This window comes from Vicugna pacos, chromosome 5 (genome assembly GCF_048564905.1).
Source record: "Vicugna pacos chromosome 5, VicPac4, whole genome shotgun sequence".
NCBI classification, from domain to species: Eukaryota; Metazoa; Chordata; class Mammalia; order Artiodactyla; family Camelidae; genus Vicugna; species Vicugna pacos.
Genome location: NC_132991.1, coordinates 77,711,261 through 77,731,837, shown reverse-complemented (window position 1 = coordinate 77,731,837; position 20,577 = coordinate 77,711,261). Strand labels below are relative to the sequence as shown.

Sequence of the window (20,577 nt, the reverse complement as noted above, 5' to 3'; positions counted from 1 at the left end):
CTGAATTTTTAGGGGCTACAGTGGGATTCTGAAGTCCCTCTGGTAGAAAGCTCCTGTAGTCTGAGTTTTGGGCGCCAGACATGACAGATCCATGGACTGGATCTTCTTTGTGGAGTCCTTTCTGACCATTCCAGATGGCAGTATCTCTGTGGACACACACAACCGTGTTTGGACCAGTGCATCGGCAGCTACCGTTACTGAGTGTAGTAGACGTATGTTGGTTTTGCCTCGTGAGCATCCATTCCCTTTTTTGTGGCTCCATTTGATTTTCATTAGGAAACTCTCCCATTCTTAGTCCAACTGGCTTGCTTTTCCTATCTCCTTCACTTGAGCACTGCAGGGGTGCCCATGACACTCCATAGGTGTATTCCTCCCTCTGAAAGAGCAGTTGGTTCCATTTCAGGCCAATTAAAGTCGGGCCCAGGCCTGTTGATCAACTGGGAAGGAGCTGTTCTCTTTCTGCTCATATTATCAGCAAGAAGAATGGTAAAATCCAGGGCGACTAGAGGCCGCAGAGTGTCACCAACTCAAAGCCCAGAGAGGAAGTAAGAGTGTCTTGTCTGTTCAGGCTGCTGTAACAGAAATCCTATAGACTTGGTGGCTTATAAACAACAGAAATTATTTCTCACAGTTTTAGAGGTTGGGAAATCCAAGATGAAGGCATTGGTAGATTCAGTGTCTGTTGAGGGACCTGCTTCCTGGTTCATACACAGCTATCTTCTCACTGTGTCCCCACATGACAGGAGGGGTGAAGGAGCTCTCTGGAGTCTATTTTATAAGGGCACTAATCATATTCATGAGGGCTTCATCCTCATGACTGTCACCCCTCAAAGGCCTCACCTTCAGATTCCATCACGTGGGGGATTAGGTTTAAACATATGAATCTGGGGGAGATGCAAACATTCCATCTCTAGTAGAGACCAATGCTTATGTTATCTTTTGAGCACCTGGATCCAGTTATGTGTAAAGCTAGCATCACCTCTTGAATTTTCCAGTTACTTAAGCCAGTAGATTTCCTTTTATGCTTAAACTAGTCTGAGTGATGTTTTGTCATTCACAGTTAGTTGCTGATTAATACCCAGAGGATAAAGGTCACAAAAATCTAGACAAAAAAGGTGTTATACAGGACTGACCCCCAGCAGGGTTGGATGCCTTCATGTTGGAATTATAAGAATCAAGTTTTCTTGAAGCACCTTTCCATATGCTTTATACATCTTCTAGCTTACTTTATGTGTTTTTATTCTCTCCAAGGGTATCCCTTTAAAAGGTTAGACTTACTCCTAAGTAAGAAATTCTTTAGAAAAGACTCTGCTAAATTTTGAGGACAGCCAAGATGCTTGTTCCTTGAAACTGAAGAAGGAACAAAGACTGATTATTAAGGTTGTCTCAGAGTATGCACTTGGGAGGAAGAAAGGAAGTGAAATTAACCAGTAAACTACACCAAATAAAAGTAGTTTGAAAATTTAGAAAGTATTTTGCATTATGGGAAACCACAGAGTGATGTAACTGAAGGATTCTCAGATGGCAGATAATATCTATTTCTCTTTGGAGAGAAGCCAAGCAGAGAAATAGATAGATAAACAAACAAACAAACAAACAAATAAATAAATAAATCTCACCTGACTCAAACTGGGTTGTTGTGCTTGGCTTGAAAGAGAACGCTTCTCTCATAATTCTCTCTCTCCTGTCACAATTACCCTTTTCTTGCCTCTTCACATCCCGCAGTAGGACTGTATGGATTTAGTTCTGAAAGGGATAGAATCTGACCTTTGTTAACTTAAGGGAAAAAAAAAGAAAAGAAAAAACTGTTTTAATCAACAAGTAATGGAGTGACCCACGGAATGACAGGAAAACCAGAACAACTACACTTTGGAAAATACAGGAACAGGAAAGCTCCAGGTATAAAAATGGCAAATGCTGTTGGACCTCGTCTTCCAGATGCTGTCCCCAAATTAATTCATGTCTCAACTCCAGCCATTGTCCATCTTTGGGTCCTTGCCCTTAAGATGCAAATTTCAGGAAGAGTGTCTATTTGGCCCATGTTGGTCACATGCCCATCCCTCATTGGATGTCAGGGTTGAGGGATGGGGGGAGTACCTTCACTGTCTGACTGTCTGCCCAAATCATGGAATTGGAGAGGGGTGTTCTTCAAAGGAAAACAAAGAGCTGTTACCAAAAGGAGGGATGAGGCATGCTGCACAGACAGAAACAAGAGATCCGACAGGAACCCTTGGTTGGCTTTTATCTTGGTGACACCCCATCCACTCCCTAGTGGGACTTTTCTGGATATAGGAGGCATGTGGGCAGTCCATCTTGGGATCCTTGGGAGAGTGATGATGCTGAACTTGGCTCAGGGTATTGGTTTGCTTTGTCTTTTTTGTCTGTAAGGAAGACAATGCGTTTTAACTCTCTACTGGACTTGGGAAAAAGTAATAGACTCTTCAGGAATTGGCATGAAGCAAACTCCATGTTCATTGGCTCTTTTTCTGTTTTCATACACATGTTTATTCAACATTTTCATTAGATGTCTATCACGTGGCTACACTGTTCTGGAAGTTGTGATATAGCATATCTTTCATTTATTACATCCCTCTGATGAGTCTGTACTATTTCAGATGTTGGAATATTGCAAAGAATTACACAGTGCCCATCTTCACGAATGGAACCCACCTTCTAGTTCACCTACTGAATCTCACCCATGGTATCCTCAGTACCAGGCTCTATAAATATTTCTTGAATGAATAATTGACTGACACCAGCTTGTGCTATGTTGCTGCAAGCGTAGCATTTCTGTGGAGTGTACTAACGACATGGTGTTGGAACTTAAGTATTCTGATTTTCTCGTTTTTCCTGCCCTGCTAGCATGTGCCTTTTCCTCCAACTCTCCGAAGTCATCAGTAAATTCTTAAAGAAGAAGGACTTCCAGCTATACTGCTTGTTTTCAAAGCAAACTCTAGAGTTTTCCCTGCCATGGAGAAATACAGGCTGGCTTGTAAACAAGCAGCTGATGGGGCTGTGAGTCACCAGGTGCCCCAGGGGACTGCCCACTCCCCTGACATCTGGTGCCCAAGGGCTCTTGGTAAATGTCAGATGTTGCTGCCAGTGGTGGGCGGTGCTGGCATCAATGCAGGCGGTAGAAACAATCTAGCATCACTCTGAAAACAAAAAGGAAGGCTTGCTGCTGTCCTGAGGATGAAATCTGAAACAGGAAATGGTGCTGCCAAAATGTCTCCGCTACCTTCAGGCTGAAGCTGGAGGGTTTGGTAGCATTGTCGTTTCTCAAGTTACCAAAAAACAGGAAAGTCATGAAGGTATTTAACTTCTGGGGAGGTGAATACTTTGGAAACACAGATACAATAATAATCCTTAGAAAACTAATCAATAGAATACTCACGTCAGGTGAAAAAGAGTGAGGTATAATCCTGTGCACTAGTTAGGCTAGGTCTCCAAGACATATTATTACATGGAAAAAGCTTGCAGGTAGATGAATGCATACCTTTTATATTAAAACCAAACTCACTACCAAAAAATAACAACATATGCAATGATACTATATATACATCACAGGGTACATACATGTATGTGTATCCAGAAGAAGTTGTAGTCTGCTAATCATAATAGCTACCCTGAGGATGCTAGAAAGGAGACAGGACTATGGACTGTGGTCCCTATTAGAGAGAACTTTAACTGTAGTATTTCAACTTTTTAGAGGACTGTTTCATTTATAAGTTTTAACATGTAAAATTAAATTTAAAATATTCATAGTTGCTAGAGCAGGCAAACGCCACATGTGATCCTTAGCAAGGCAGAGCGTTAACCTCCTGATCAAGCTTGTTAAAGAGACATGGTTCTATGGCTTTCCAAACATATCCTGTCTGAAACCGACCACATAAAAGATGTCCACACATTGCGGAGGTTCACATGTGAGAAGAAAGACTGTCATATGCAAGCCAAATAGTGCTGGAACTGACATTGGCTCAACAGGCCTATTCTCTTTGGATTTAGTCAATTGTGTTGAATTCTGCTACTCCTGTAATCAAAACAATCTCATTTGAGTCTCACTACTGTGTCTAGTAGGTAGGGTGAGACTCATGATCTCCATTTCACAGATTAGAAAGTTGAGGTTTGGAAAAATTAAGTGACTTGTCTAAGATCAAGGTTAGTCAAGGGGCAGAGCCTACCTATATTTTCCAGGAGCTGAATACCTTCCCTGACTCCTCCATTTTCAACAATTACAGCTCCAATAGTTAACAGTAGCTGTCAAATCCTAGATTTCTTCTTCTAGCTGGCAGCCCCCTCTGCCCACTTCCTACTTGAACCTAGGTGAGTGGGTTCAAGTTCAAAAACCAATTTCAGGACACAGTGCATTCTACCAAGGGGATCGTCCAGCCAGCAGTGAGTTTGCCATCAAGAACAACCCTCAGCCTCCATGCTGGCAGGGTTGTCAGTAACAAATGACATGGAGCTCAGCTTGACCCCACAGCCTTGTGCTGCCCGGTGAGAGCTGGTACCCTGTCCATCCTCTTAACTTTTCATGATGGGTCCAGATCCTGTCTCCCCAGCTCAGTCAGAGCCCTCAGGAAACTTCTCTCAACCTGCCTTAACCCTCAGTAGCCAGCCTTCCAATAAATATGCACTTGATAAGTTCCTTCAGCCTCATAATGTAGCCAGAAAAGGACACACTTAAATGGAGTAACACACTTTTAAAATGAAAACACTGCCCATGAGAATTGACACTTCTGAAAATAAACTCTAGCTCTTCCTCCCCACCCCTCCAAACCCACTCCTCCCATACCCTTTTTTAGCTCAATCAATGACACTTTGACTTTCAGAGCTTGGAAACCCCAAACTCAGACTCACTGTTCTTTCTTTTACACTTTACTTCCAATCTGATATCAGTCTCTTTGGCTCTGCCTTCAATTCTATCTAGAGTCCAACCGTTTCTTCCCACCTGTAATTGCTTCCTCCCTGGTCCAAATTATCGTCGTCTGTCACCTGGATCATTAGAATGGCCTCCATTTGCCTCTCCCTAAAACAGCCTTCAACACCCAGTTTCTTCTCAAGACAGCAGCCAAAGGGTCCTCTTACCATCTAGGTAGACCATGTTACTCCCTCTATTCAAAACTCTCCAAAGCTTTGCTCAGCTCAAAGTGAACAAAATCTGGAGTCCTTGCCGAGTCCTACGAGGTCCCATATGCTATCACCTCGTATGACTCTTCCTTCCTCCTGGCCCACTCCTCCCCAGGGCCCCCCTGCTCTTTTCCAGGCACCCTCCAGATTATATTCTCCCTCCTCTGGGGTTCTGCACACTGTCTGCACTCTCCCTGAAGTGCTCTTCCCCTTGATATCAGGGCCAGCTTGCTCAAGTCTTAGCTCAAATGTAACCATATCAGGAGGCTTTCCCTGGCTGACCACTCCATTTAAAACTGCAGGCACCACCCCTCCCTCCAGGACAGACACACACACACACACACACACACACACACACACACACACACAACCTCACACGTGCACACACTCATATGACTTCCTGGCACTTCTAACCCCTCTCCCTGGTTTATTTTTCTCCATAGTCCAAATCAACTTCTAATACACTAAATAAATGTCTTGTTTCATTTGTCTAACTCCCCTATTAGAATGTTTGCTCCAAGAGAGTGGGAACATTTGTTTCTTTCATTCACTGCTGTATCCTCAGAGCCTACAATATTCCCAGCACCTAACAGATGTTCAGTAAATATTTGTTGAGTAAATAAGATTGACAAAGATGAAAATCCATACTATTGGTGGGGGTCAAGGGAAGTAAATACTTTCACATGTTGCTGGTCACAGTGTAAATTGGAATTACCTCTTTGGAGGGCAATTTGGCAAGATCCACCAAAATTTTAAAAAGCATTCACCCAGCAATTCAACTGCCAGACATTTACTCAAGAGATATACATGTCCAAAGACATAGTTCAAAGATGTTCACTGCAGCATTATTTTAATAACAAAAGGCTAGAATGAATTTAAATGTCAACCCATACAGGGCCTGGTTTTATAACATATGGGCATCCGTGTAACTACATAATATGCAGCTTTTAAAACGACAGAGGGAGATACGCATGTATTGATGTCGAACAGTCTCCATGGCAAACTGAGTGAAACAAGCCAGGGTCAGAATTGTGTGCAGTATACCACTGTTTGGGTAAAAAGGGAGGAGGCTATGTGTGCCTATACTTACAAGTCTGTACAAGCATAAATAAAAATATATGTAAATAGCTCTGGAAAATCGCAAGGAACTTGTGATAGAATCTGCCCTTTTTTTTTTTTTTTGAAGGAGTTATTCAAGGACTGGGAAGCTTGGAAACACTTTAAAAAATTCACTGTGAATCTAATACTTTAAAAACCCACTTTTGTAATGTGTCAATTCTTACTCTTTTGTTAACTTTTATTCTGTGTAGGGCTGATGTGTTAAAAATATGCCCTAACCTCTGCTTTGAAGCCAGCGGGTGGGGTGGGAAGAAGGACCTTTTATTTCCTCCGGGAGTGAAGCCAATAAAACGTATGAATAGATCCAGCTCGACCTCGTGCTCTGTGACTCGAGGGCTTCCCCCTCCTCCCCGCAGCCCGGATAGCCGGTCGGTGCCCTCGGATTTTGCCGTCTGGAGGCGGGAGTCCCTGCTTCCTCCTTAGAGGGCAGCAGCGGAGCGTCTCCGGGACGCATGCGCTCCGATTTGCTCCGGGGGAATTAAGAGAGGGAAAAAAAAAAGCCCCAACAAAACACGCGTCCCAAACAAAACCCAAGTGCAGGAAAGCGCGCGGCCCTGCAGCCCCGGGGCCGTGGAGGCGCCTCCCGCCGCGCCCGCATTCCCGGCCGCGGCGTGATGCGCACGGACTGGCCCGCGACGCCCGGGCCGTCCCCGCACCTAGACGCCGGCCCGGTGGCCGCGCCCCAGCCGCGCTCGCTCGCCGCTGCCGCGGCTTTCTCGGAGTCGCCCGGCGCCTGCGGGGCACCTCGCTCTCCATGGGGCTGCGGGACTGGCTGAGGATCGTGTGCTGCTACTGCTGCCCGTGCAAGTGCCTGGAGGAGCCCGCTGTGCCCGAGAAGGAGCCGCTGGTCAGGTGGGTGCGCGCCCCGGCCGCGATCTGGGGATCCCTGGGCGCTGCCGAGCGCCGCGGAGTCGGGGTACCCGTGTGCTCGTTCGAGCTGGGCAAGTGCGTTGGCTTTAAGGTCATGCTGAGGCACAGACTAAGCCCCTTGGTCCCTTACAGGAGGTCCTGCTCCTTGGGATAAAATTTTGCCCGAAAGCACAAATCCTCGGAGCCACCAGAGAACCAAGCAGATATCTGTGGAAAATGCCAAGAATTTGGGTGCAGTGCCCGGGCAGGAAACTACGGAGCGGAGTTTGCATAGGAGTCCGATTGAATACATCTATAACTGACTATTTCATAGGCATACTTTAGTGCAATAGGCAACTGAATTTCTGTTTCATTCAGAAAACTGTTGGATACGTTTGCATTCAATTTTATTACTGAAGAAGACAAATCTCAGTGACTGAGCACAAGAAAATACTTTTCACAGTGTAAAAAAAAACTGTATTTTTCTCAAGGAACAGCCTGTACACTGGGATGTTGATGCATTACAGATTAAGCTATGAAGTGTGAGGAAATGTAATGCATGTTAACAAGTGCTGAGTGGCTTTGTGAAGGCACCATACAACACAGTTTTGTTCAGGGCTCTGTTTGTCAGCAATTAGTTTATATCGGGACTCTGCTGAAATTAAGGTTACACTAGGTTGTTCTTTGAGGGTAGATATGACAGAAGCGAAATATTTTAAATGAAATTAGGAAACAGTAGATGAGGCAGAGTTCCAGGGTTGGGTAACCAAACTTTGAAGCCAGCTTTTCTTATGAAGTATGCAACTAATATGATAAAGCTTTCACAACTTTTAAAAAGCATGAGCTACCTTTCCTTACTCTGTCAAGTTCAAACACTTCCCTTGACTTTTGAGATCTTACATAACCCCTTCCTGCCTGTCCACTCTTATTATCTGGTACATTACACACTGCACACTCCTTGATCTAATCAGACAGGCATCCTTACTGCTCTAGGAACAATCCAACCTTCTTATTCTCTCTAAGCTTGTTTCAAGTAGTGACCTTTAACCTTCCTGCCCCTTCCTAAATGCTAATTCTCAAGGTCCCCTCAAGCAGTCTTCTTTGACTTGCCCATATTCATCTCTCTCTCCTGTGACATAGGATTTTTAACTTGCCATCTGCCCCTCACTGTTTAGTGAGCACACATGTATGTAAACATATATGTCCTGTTTGCTTTATGTGTATAAAGTCATACACAGAATATACCATGTTTTTGTGTGCTCTTGCTATGGTGTTCCCACTTAGATTATTAGATTGCTCTGGGCAGGGAGAAACCCAGTAATCTACTCCCAGTCTTAAAAAGTAGTGGGCACCAATCGAATTTCATGCTTAGGTCGTACACTCAACTTGTCAGTAATTCATAGTCACATGAAATGCAGCCCTCAGTTTGATCTCATCCCCAGGGCCTTGGGTCTTTCTGGTTTTCTGTCTGGGATTACTATTTGAGGTAATAGTTTTGGTTGTTTTAAAATCTCCACCCTCTCCTGCCTTGTTTTACACTGTAAGTCAGTGAATTTTGCAAATGATTTTAAGAAGATAAGAGTCAGTTGGGGCAGAATAGCATAGTGCTCATGAGTCAGATTGCCAGGGGTTAAATTCCAACTGGGTGACCTGGCACGGGTTATGCAACTTTTTGTGTGCCTTAATTTCCTCATCTGTAAAATGGGGATGATAATAGTGCATACCTTAGGGATGCAGGGAGAAATGAAATGAGCTAAAGTGCTTGGTCGTGTCTGAACACAGTAAACACTCTGTACATTTTAGTTACTATTGATTATCACTGTTATTCTTCTGAGCACGTGCATCTGAGTGAACTGGTCTTTTGTAGTTTAGTGTCATTCTGGCATCATTTCAGTATAATATTTAAGAAGATCAGCCTATGAATGGACGTGTCGGGTAGTGATATGTGTTGGGGGAGGGTACCTGTGTTCTTTCCTACCCAGGTCATGACAAGGTCTAGTTTGAAAGTTTTTTAAAGTGTGACCTTCAGTGGCTTTTAGTATATTCACAAAGTTGTGCAGTCATCACCAGTATCTAACTCATAATATTTTCGTCATTCTGAAAAGAAGCACCATACTCATTAGCAGTTGCTTGCTGCCCTCCCCTCCCTGCCCACTCCCCCCTCCGAGCCCCCAATCCCCACAGTCAACCACTAATCTGTCTTTATAAATTTGCTTATTCTGGACATTTTGTATAAATGGAATCATTCGATATGTGGCCTTTTGCATCTGGATTCTTTCATGTGGCATAACATTTTCAAATTTCATCCCTGTTGTAGCATGTATTAGTCCTTCATTCCTCTTTGTAGGTGCATAATATTCCTTTGTATGGATATACTACATTTTATTTATCAATCAATGGACATTTGGGTGGTTTCCAAGTGTCCCTTAGAAATAATGCTGCTATGAACACTTGTGTACAAGTTTTTGTACAGACCTATGTTTTCGATTCTCTTGGGTAAATACCTAGAAGCGGCCTTGCTGGGTCATACAGTAAATTCTACATTTAACTTTTTGAGGAACTGCCAGGCCGTTTTCCATAGTGGCTGGTTTGAAATCTTAACGTGATGAAATCATACGGCCAGATGGTCTTAATTATTAATTTATTAAGAACTTCATTCTTCGTGTCATTTTTTTCATTAATAAAAAAGTTTTGTACAGCCACCTCCTTCCCCTCAACTAAATCCTTTATTCTATCCTAAAACACTGGTTTTCAAGTTTTATTTCATACCCCGTGGCAATAGTGCCCGAAGGGGTGTGTGATCAGAGTGCAGGAAGACATCTGCATTTGTGTGCGTGGGCACCTGCAGTCCTTTTCCAAAACGCACCAGGGACACTCGTTAGTTCAGGAAAACCAATTTTTAATCTCAGCTCATTTGCCAGTCTGACATTGCCACTTAGGTTTTTGACCTTGCAACTTTTGTTTTTTCTGGAACCTTGTACCTGAAGGGGAATGCTTGTCCCTCGCCTGGTTTGCATCTGTATTGTCTCTCTGTCCCACTAGCGCTTGGTTTGCCCTTTCTCTGGATATATGCTGACTAAAAATGCTCTCTGATAATTGCCATGTTCTTCAGCTGCCGGCCTTTGCTTTCCTTTGTTCAGGCACAAATGTCTTTAAAGAGTAGTCAGCTGTACCCCCACTCCTTCACCTCCCACTCACCATGAGATCTGGTTCCTTCCCCTTGTGTGATCACATGAAATCTGCTCTCTTGCAAGTTACAAGAGAAAGATCCGCAGCTCTTTTCCCAGCATACACAGGCTACCTCTGTGCTGACCATCCGTGCCTTATTTCCCATTTCCTCTTTCCTTGGCCTCTGATTTCACACTCTCTAGTCTCCATGCCCGTGATTAGTCTAATCATGCTGGTTTGCCTTCTGGTGCCTCTGTCAATCACGTAATTGTTAGCCAGACGTCTTTTGTTTTCTCTACTGCTGAAAATTCTGCTCAATTTTTAAGGCCCATTTCAGTTGCCACCCAGATGATGAAGTCTTAGAAAGTCTTCCCAAGCAGTTACGGTGTCTCTTCTTCTTTCTTTTTACCCCTCAGGTCACTTACTGCATTCTGCCCAGTGTTACTCGTGTAAAGTGGGTGCTGCAACCCCTGCCAGAGTGGAGGCTCTAATCTAGATTGGAGGGGATGCATCTTACTCACTTAGCATCCCCTGTTGTGCCCAGCACGGTGTTCCACATGGAATAAGAATGGAATAAAGACTGCTTTTTTAAAATAGAGGCACTAGGGATTGAACCCAGGACCTTGCTCATGCTAGGCACGCATTCCACTACTAAGCTAGGCTGTACCCCACCCCGCAAGAATGGAATGCTTTTTGACTAATAAAAATTATAATAATAGCTGTTCATTGATTAACTTCTCCCTATGTGTAAATTTCTTAAAAGTATATTTGAAACAAAAATGGTATGAAGAGTAACAGAGCAAACACCCACATACCCAGCACTCACCTTAAGAAACTATTTACACTGGAGTTGAAGCCCCCACCATGTATCTGTGACCACATCCTTCTCCTCGTCCAAAGGTGACCTCTAAATTGGATCCATGTTTAGCATTCTTAACTTGATATGAATGGTGTGTGCTGCCTGTAGGTTCTTGTCTGAGACATTTTTTGCATAAATTCTGTCATTTAATCATCACTATGTCCAAATGAGATAGGTGTTATGTATCCCCATTTTATAGATAAGGAACCCAGGGCTTAGAGTGTTTAAATAATAAATAAATAATAAAATAATAATAAAATAAATCAGAGAGTCAGAATTTGAATCCATGTCTGTCTGAGTCCATGACTTGCATTATGGAAAATTCAGAAAACTATCGAAGAGTTTCAAAAACAACTTAGAATATTTATACACTAAAAACGGAAAGACATCACTAGCCTTAGCGCCTGCCCACTGTGCCCCTTTCTCCCGCCCTTCCTCTGTGTCCTTCCTTAGTGAAATTCTTCTACCCAGATGTAGCAGCAGCTGGCCCAGTGAGCCAAGCCCAGGGGGAGTCAGGAGACCTGAGCCCTAGTCCCATCTATTAATTGGCTGTGGGATTTGGGGGAAGTCTCTGTACTTCCTTGAATGTTAGTTTTTCCTTCTGTACAATGGAGAGCTCCGACTTTGAGGCGCAGACTTGAAGGGCTGTTCCAGGCTTGATGCAGACTGCCCTCTTTCTGTGGGCTTGTGTCAGCTGAATTCTGTTTGACACACAGTACAGGGGCAGTGAGGCTGTCTGTAGTCCTGCGAAGGAGCCAGGACATGTGAATCGTGACCATTTGTCAAACTCTTTAGCTGTCCAGGCCTGCTTCACCAGCGTATAGGTGAGTAATCGTTTCTAATGCCAGGAAGCTTCGAACAAGTCTGGGCCTGGAGGAAGGACCTGTGGCCTGACTGAACACCAGCTTCAACCCCAAAGGAAGCCAAAGAACAATGTACATCTCACTGTTCTCTCACCTTCGCCCCAATCTTAGGACTGAGTCATGTAACATTCATCTTGTCACTCATCTATGTAAGGTTTGAGGTTCTGAATGCCATCCTTCCCTGCGCTGACTGTATTTCTAAAGTAGAGCAAATAGTCAGCCATGAAAGAAGAATAAAATAGTGCCATTTGCAGCAACACGGATGACCTGGAGATCATCATTCTAAGTGAAGTAAGCCAGAAAGTGAAAGAAAAATACAGTATTATATCACTTATATGTGGAATCTGAAAAAAAAAAAAGACAAATGAAGCTATTTGCAAAACAGAAACAGACTCACAGACATAGAAAACAAACTTATGGTTACCGGGGGGAAAGGGGTGACGAGGGATAAATGAGAAGTTCGAGATTTGCTGATACTAATGACTATATGTAAAATAGATAAATAACAAGTTTCTACTGTGGAGCACATGGAACTACATTCAATGTCTTGTAGTAACCTATAATGAGAAAGAATATGAAAACGAATATACGTATGTATATGTATAACTGAAACATGATGCTGTGCACCAGAAATTGATGCCATATTGTAAACTGACTGTACTGCAACCAAAAAGTTTTTTAGAAATAGAGTAAATAGTGATCCCAACAACAGCAAAATACCAACATGCACCGAGGACAGGATGATAATGTAAGTGGACTGTCTGGGAACGGCTAGATCATTGTTTATTTATCTGTAAACTAGTGAATGACTTTCTGGTTCAGGATTTCATGTTACTAATTAAAAGAAACATTGGAGGTATGTATCCTTAATTTCTAGGGCTGTTACAACAAATTACGGCAAATTTGGTAGCTGAAAATGACAGAAATACGTACTTCCAGTTCTGCAAGCAAGAAATCTGAAGTCAAGCGATTGGCAGGTCCATATCCCTCTGAAGACTCAGGGAATCCTGCCTTACTCGGTCCAGCACAGTTCCAGTCCTTGCCTCCGTCTTCTTCCATGTGTCTCTCCTTCTCCATGTCCCAATTCTCCTTTTCTTTTCTCTGATAAGCATACCAGCCATTGGATTTCGGGTCCACTCTAAACCCAGGATGATTTCATCTCAAGATCCTTAATTTAATTATGTCTAGAAAGCCCCTATTTCCAAATAAGGTCACCTTCACAGGATTTGGGGATTAGGACTGAGAGATACCTTCCGAGGGGACACTATTCAACTGCTGCAGGGTACTTTTGGAAAAATGTTTGAGCTTAAAGCATTGTTTTTCTTTTTATTATTGAAGTATATAGTCAGTTTACAATGTTGTGTTGATTTCAGGTGTACAGCGTAAAAGTTCAGTCATACATTTTCATATTCTTTTTCATTATAGGTTACTAAAAGATATTGAATATAGTTCCCTGTGCTATACAGTAGAAACTTGTTTATTTATTTTATATATAGTAGTAGTATCTGCAAATCTCAAACTCCCAATTTATCCCTTCCCATCTCTTTCCCCATCTGGTAACCATAAATTTGTTTTCATGTCTGTGAGTTTGTTTCTGTTTTGTAAATAAGTTCTTTTGTATACTTTTTTTTTTAGATTCCACGTATAAGTGATATAATATTGTATTTGTCTTTCTCTTTCTGGCTTACTTCACTTAGAATGATGATCTCCAGTTCCATCCATATTGCTGCAAATGGCACTATTTTATTGTTTTTCATGGCTGAGTAGTATTCCATTGTATGTGTATACACATACATACACAACTTCTTTATCCAGTCATCTGTCGATGGACATTTAGGTTGTTTCCATGTCTTGGCTATTGTAAATACTGCTGCTATGAACACTGAGGTGTATGTATCTTTTTGAGTTATAGTTCCCTCCAGATATACAAAGCAGTTTTTTATTTCAGAGCTTTTATAGCAGAGCTTTCTTCCATCAGTGATAAAAGCATGCTCTTGCCATGCAAAAATCCACACCTGAGCCTGAGTTGTGACCCTTGAAATTAGGTGATTCTGGAGGCACAATTGCAGTCATGTTTAAGCAGAGAGATGCCCACGTCCTCTGGCCCTCGACAGTCTCCCACCATATGCCATCCATTACGGACACCAGAGGCCTGGAGAAGGTTGTTTTATGCCTATAGAGGGGCTGTTCTGAGGAGGAATTGTTCTGGGCCGGTGAGTGTGGGCAACAGAATTGAATTTCCCTGACAATAGAGAAATGGTTCGCTGTGAGTGGTACCGCTCCAGCTTGCAGAAGAGGGCGAGGGATTGAAGTTGTGACGTGTGCCTTCTCTGCCTAGCTTTGCTGATCCTTTGTAGGCTCTCTGTGGTGCTACCCTACACCATAGTACTGTCGTAAGTGCTGTATATCTATTAAATCCTCATCATCACTCGATGAGGTCCGGTCAGTTCTTGTTATTCACAGTAGTTACATTCTACAGTCACCGCAAATGCTGGATTAAAGAACCGTTGCTCCAAGGGGGAAATCCAGGGTGATCCCTGAGAGCCGATTCATCAACTGATCAATACATAACCGTGTTTTATGTTCATTTCTGCCTGAAGACACCTTATTGAATGTATATCATTGATTCATTAACATTGAACTCACAGCCAGCAGCCCACCAACTCATGCCTGGATGAAGGGTTGCTAACACACTATTTTAGCACTTCCCCTCTGTGCTCAGGGGCCATTCTAAACAGTGACATCACCAACGAAAAGCATAACCATGCAAAAAAACATGGTGCTAAATAGTCACGACGAGGAGACTTGTTTGCAGTAGGAGAGATGCAACAAGAAAGCAGGGCATTGTCCTGTAGGACCTCACCTGGGAACTCGAGCCTTGGAGTATTGATTTGGGGCTCGCAGATGAATTTTAGCAAGTGAGCCAATTTGCAGGTACGGGATCTGGGAATGATGAGGCTGGACTGTGATCACATCTGTAATCCCCACTTGACGGTTGAAGAAACCGAGGCTCAAGAGCTTCCGTAGCTTGCTCAGAGGTGCATGCGCGCGCAGTCAAACTGGAGTTCACATCCCACTCCATTTCAGTTCCCCAGAACTGTATGCAGGGAGGTGTGTATCTAGCTGCTTATATGGTGTGTTCTAGAAATTGTGTTTGAAGTATGACACTTGCTCTGAATTGTTACAGCCTGGGGTCCAGAGGCACTGGTTCATCTTTCTGTGTTAAGGCTGTGAAGCCAGGTGCCAATAGGGAAGAAGGGTGGTGAGTTTAAGACATTTAAGAGGCAATCACCACCAAGTCTAGAAGGACAAAAATCTTCTACCTGGGTACAGTTTTTCATTTCACCATTTGGACTCACATGACCTCCGAGCTGATCAGATTGCCTTCCACTCCTGGAAGGGCTTTGGAAAACGTTGGCTAATGTGCAAGTGTCAGGGCTATTGCTCAGACAGGGACCCAGATGGCCTGACTCTTTTCCCATAATCTACTGCTGGGTTCCCCGAGCTGATGCAACGGACTCACCATGTCTTTCTGCACAACCTGCACTAACACAGCCTGTAACCCTGGGCCAGACAGTGATTCATAGGAAGTGACTGCAGAGGCACCAAGGATTCTGACTGCAGGAAGGTGCTCCTGGCTCCCAGAATCCATTGTCTGGGTTGTACTTTTGCCTACTTGAAAGACAGAGGAGAGAGGGGAGGCTCCTGCATACTGTTCCTAGAAACTGGGCCTCGGAGCCTTTAAGTAGGAGGTAAAGTCATTACCAAGAAGTCAGCCGCTCAGAATTCATGTTGGGATGACTTTTAAAGATTTGCTTCCCAGGCAGCCCACAGCATCCTTCTTCCCTCTTGGTGAGTTGCATTAGTCAGTCTTGGTGGCACTGGAAGTTCCTGAGAACGTGAGGTTTCTTTCTTGCACATATCGTGTGATCTCGGTTTCCTGGAACTGTGCTTTCTCTAGATATCTTGACTTGATCTTACCACGGTATGTTTAAAAAGCAAATTCTGCTTACATGTTGGGTAACATAGCTTATTCTGTTAGCAGTGGAAGTCCTTTTCGGTCTGAGTTCATTCATCTTTGTTTTATGCTAGTGATCTACTGTGCACTCTATTCTTAGGTGCCTTTTTTGGGCAGTAATTTTGGTGAGAGAGTATGTTTCTGGGCTGCCTGAAAGGGGTTAAGAGTTTACTGAGTTGCCTGTCACTTATTTTTTTTCTTAACTTTTAAAAATTTGTATTTGGATATATGATATCAGAGACTAAAAACATACAAAGCTATGTACAGTGTAAAGAAAAGCCATACCGAACACTCCTTTAACCACCACCCAGGGCAGCAGACAGCTATCGGCAGCCCCAGGCTCCCCGCCCCGATTGTATCTAGACTTTTGTGACAGTCATTTCCTTGCTTTCCTTTATAGCTTCACCACCTATGTATGCACCTTAAAAATGTACTTTAATTTTGCCTGCTTTGAAACTTTACGTTCTTAGGATCAACCGGTGTGTGTTTTTGGCTTTGTGAGCACCATCCAAGTTGGCGCAGGTCGGTGGTGGTTCTCACTTCTGTACAGCGTATCCCCTTTGGTTCACTCGTTCCTCTGTTGGTGGACTTTTGGGTGGTTTCCAGTTTGAGGCTATTAGGCACGGTTTAGATAATAAAGTCAGCATATTAAGGTGAAATTGTTCATCCTTCACCCACGCTGGCCTCCTCCTGGGTCCTCAGATACACAGGCACATGCTGTCTCAGGGCCTTTGCACCAGCCTAGAATGTTCTTTCTCCAGCTACCTGTCTGGGAGGCTCCCTCACTTTACTCTGGTCTCTGCTCAGAGTCATTGTATCAGGAAGTTCTTCCCTGACCACACTCTGTAAAACAGTCCTCTTCGCCCTCACTGTCTTTTATTCACTGTGTAGTCCTTCAGAGCCCTGATCACCAGCCGTCATAAATGTATGTGCTTATTATCATCTGCTTCCTCTGGAAGACAGTGAGCCCCACCTTTATAAATTTAAACAGCTCAAAAATGTTAAGAGTTTGTCTGTGAGTCTGGAAAGTGGGATTCCAGCCTCATGTGTACCATTCAGAGCCCTGTGAAGTTAGGAAATTACCTTTCATTCACTCAGCAAATTGAGCATCTACTAAGTGCCAGGTCCTGTTCTAAGCACTCCAGTTCATCACTGAGCAAAACAGCTACAGATCCTGACCTCGAGGGGCTCTTATTGTAGTGTGGGGGCACAATAACCATAAACATAGTAAGTAAATTAGGAGATAAATACAGTCGTCCCTTGGTATCTGCAGGGGATTGGTTCCAGAGCCCCAACCCCCACCTCCCCCAACCCTGGGATGCAGAACCCATGGATACGGAGGCAGAGCAAGGGCAGGGGGCACGCTTGCAATTTTAAATAGATTGCTCTGAAGAGGCCTCATGGAGGAGGGGATGTTTAAACAGAGCTTTGAAGGAGGGGATGGAGTGAGGCATGTGAGTATCGGGGGAAATACTATAGGGAAGAGAATCAGCCAGTGCAAGGGCAGTGTGACTGGTGGACTGAGGGAACAGCAAAGAGCCCAGAGTGGCTAGGGTGTCACGAGGGGCCTTATAGACCACCTGGCGACCTTGGCTTATATTCTAAGTCAAATGGGAGCTGCTGGAAGGTTTTGAGGGAAGGGTGACAAGATCTGATTTATGTATTAAAAGAATCACTTTGGTTGTTGTGTTAAGAGAATTGATAGAGGCAATGGTAGAAAGAGGTAGTTTATCGAAAAAAAAACCGATTGCAGGAATTCTTATGCAAGATGGAGGTGTCTGGGCTCGGGTGGCAGTGATGAAGGTGGGTATTTGTTTACTGTATTGTCAGCAGGATTTTCTGGTGGACTAGATATTGGGTCAGGGAGAGCCAAGGATGACTTGAAGGGTTTTGGCCCAAGCAGTCAGAGGGATGGATTTTCGTTCATCTGGGTGGGGAGACTGCTGGTGGGGCGGTTTGGAGGGAAGGCCAGGTGCTTGGTTTCTGCCAGGCTGAGCTTGAGCTGCCTGTTGGACATCCAGGTGGAGGCAGGAGGGAGGCAGGTAGAGGCAGGAGTCTGGGACTTGGAGGACAGGTCTGAGCTGGAGATACCGGTCTGGGTTTAAGAATCTTCCTCAGGAAGATGATATTTAAAGCCATGAGACCAGATGAAGTGACCAGGAGCGAATGGAAACAGGGAAGAGACCAAGGATTGTGTCTAATCTGCCTGAGCCCCAGCGTCTTCTCTGCTGGGAGGAATAAAATCGTGCTGCACCTGCCGACTGCACAGAGTTCTTGCCAGGACCATCTTCAGGCCTTTAAAGCACTTACAGCAGCGAATGAAGCATGATCACAGGGGGCTCTGTTTCAGCCCTGGGAAGGGAAGGCATGAAGGATGCGAACTGATCAGGGAGCGGCACCCATGAAAGGTCCCCAGGGTTCTTCCTCTTGCACGTTGAGGTAGTGGAGACCTCTGGTGTTGAAGGGACCTATGAGCCTAGGTGGTTAAACAATGAGAGGAGCTCCAGAATCTATGCAACGATGTTTAGACTTGGGGTTAAATGATATGTAAACATTGGGTTAACCAGGTAAGAGAAAAGAGCCAGAGTATCTGTCTTGGGAGCAGTGAAGGAAAGAAGGAAGGAGGGAGGGAAGGAGGGAGGGACAGCGGAGGGAGGGTGGGAGTTGGGGAGAGAGACAGAATAAAGGAGGGAGGGAGGGAAAGAAGGAGATGGTAAGCATCTTAGATTCTCCCGCTCCTTCCCTGGGAAGTAGCCGCAGGGAGAGGGAGGGGAAGGTGTGGAAGCCAGGGGCAAAGAGGCAGGCCAGTTCCTAGTGGGGAATCAGATAAGGAGGCCTTAGGTGGTCAAAGGGGGTCTGTTTTTTAAGACCTCTGTTTGCTGTTTACTGGAGATTTGATCCTCCCTGCCTTCAGAGCTGCAGTCCTGGACCTGGAGGGCTGACGCACAGCCTGTCTGTGGGAAGTGCAGCGGTGTCCCTGGGGCTGCTGGCTTCAGCAGCCGGCCTGTGTACGTGGGATTCTGTGGGGCTTTCCAGAAGCTTTCACATGTGGTCCTTGCTGGTCGTGGGGACTCACGGGAAACCCTCGTGAGCAGCTTTAATGCTGAGTGGCACTTTGCCCGCTGTCCCCAGGCTCCGAGTCTGGTGTTTCTAAGCCCTGAGTCTTCTTTTAGCTCTAGATGATGTGGAAGGAAGACTCTCAAGGGATTTGCTCTCGCACCCTAGGTGGGACTCGGGGTGGAACCTGAGACTTGGCTCATCCTATCTTTTAGGAATAAAAACAGCCTCTGCTTCGCTTCGTATGTAACTTCAGAGCCGCCTCTCAAATGCTTGGGGTTAATAAAATATTTATCATCAGCAGATGGTGGCCAGGGGCGAAACAGCCACGCTCACTTTCCTCAGAACCTTTCAGAGATCATTATATGGGGGAGGGGGAGAAAGTGAGGCTCCGATTCAGTGCCCCTTCCCCCTGCCCTCTGCCCTCCTGGGTTTCTTGGGCCCAGACCCCGGGCCCTTTGCACACAGTTCCCTTTACACAGGCCCCGCAGTCCTTACAGTCTCAGGCGCTCAGAGGTTCCCAAGCTGCTGCTTTAGTTGTTTACCTGAGGCTTTCTTTGTTTTGGTCTTTCCACCTTAAGAGTCCAAAGTTTTAAAACAAATTGGATGCTGCCTTGACTGGGAGGTGGAGCAGGACAAAAGGAAGGAATGGGGACCACATGACTGGAGCACAAAACCAGGGGTCCTGGGAGCCAGGCTGGTCTGACAGGTCCTTCCCAATGAGCTCACGCCCTCATTCACTTTCATCTTGACCAGTATTTTGGTGAAATTATTAAGTTAATGATTTATTTAACAATGACCCCCACCTTGTCTATGCCCCAAAGAAACCTGACTTGTAACTCTGTTGGACAAGAAGACAGTGGTGGGAGCGAGGTCCAGGTGAGGGAGGCAGCGGATCGGAGTGGAGGGGGCTGCACCGCAGAGAAGCCCGGATCCCGAGCTTGGGAGCGCGGCCGGAGCTCACAAGCATCACCCTGGTGAGAGTCATCGCTCACCCAGGGGCAGAAGCCCTTGGTTCTCTTCCCTGTTTTATATTGTTCCCCGGGCATCAGTGACTAAGCAGAGTCTGAGGCTCATGGGACGTCAGGGGAGCATTGCTTCTAATTAGGGCAGGGCTAGATGTTGGGGAAGCTGGGGAGGCACCACCTGTCTGGAGACGTGAGCACATCCAAGCAGGCTTGGTGTTGACCATCCTACAGAGCTGCATTCGTGTTTGTAGATTAAGGATGAGTGGATACTGTTTGATGTTGGCTGGGGTCATGCTTCTGTGTGTGTGTGTGTGAGAGAGAGAGAGTATGTGTGGGGTGCAGTGGAAAGAAGAGTGAAAGAGAGAGATTGGTTGATTGGTTGAGTGTGAGACGGTGGGAGTGACTGGCCAGGGAGACAGCTGGCATAATCGTCTCAAAACATACAAAGAAACTGTGGGTTAGCAAGCAAAAAGTGGCTGGATTATTCATGGTCAAATGTTTGCCACTGATTATTCAGGTAGACTCTGACTAATTTTTAAACCTCCT

The 20,577-nt window shown here is 44.8% G+C and overlaps 1 protein-coding gene across 2 annotated transcripts in view; it reads left to right on the top strand.

The window, feature by feature from the left end:
- The first annotated feature begins 6,641 nt into the window (after positions 1-6,641).
- MREG (melanoregulin) overlaps positions 6,642-20,577 on the top strand; it is a 54,638-nt gene continuing 40,702 nt past the window's right edge. The window contains exon 1 of one of the 2 annotated variants that reach the window (XM_072961597.1): positions 6,642-7,101. Coding sequence is in view for 1 of the 2 variants with exons in the window: in XM_006207280.4 (XP_006207342.1) it covers positions 7,004-7,101 (98 nt within the window). In the remaining variant the exon portion in view is untranslated. The remainder of the gene's footprint in view (positions 7,102-20,577) is intronic. The other variant, XM_006207280.4, reaches the window with a different exon arrangement.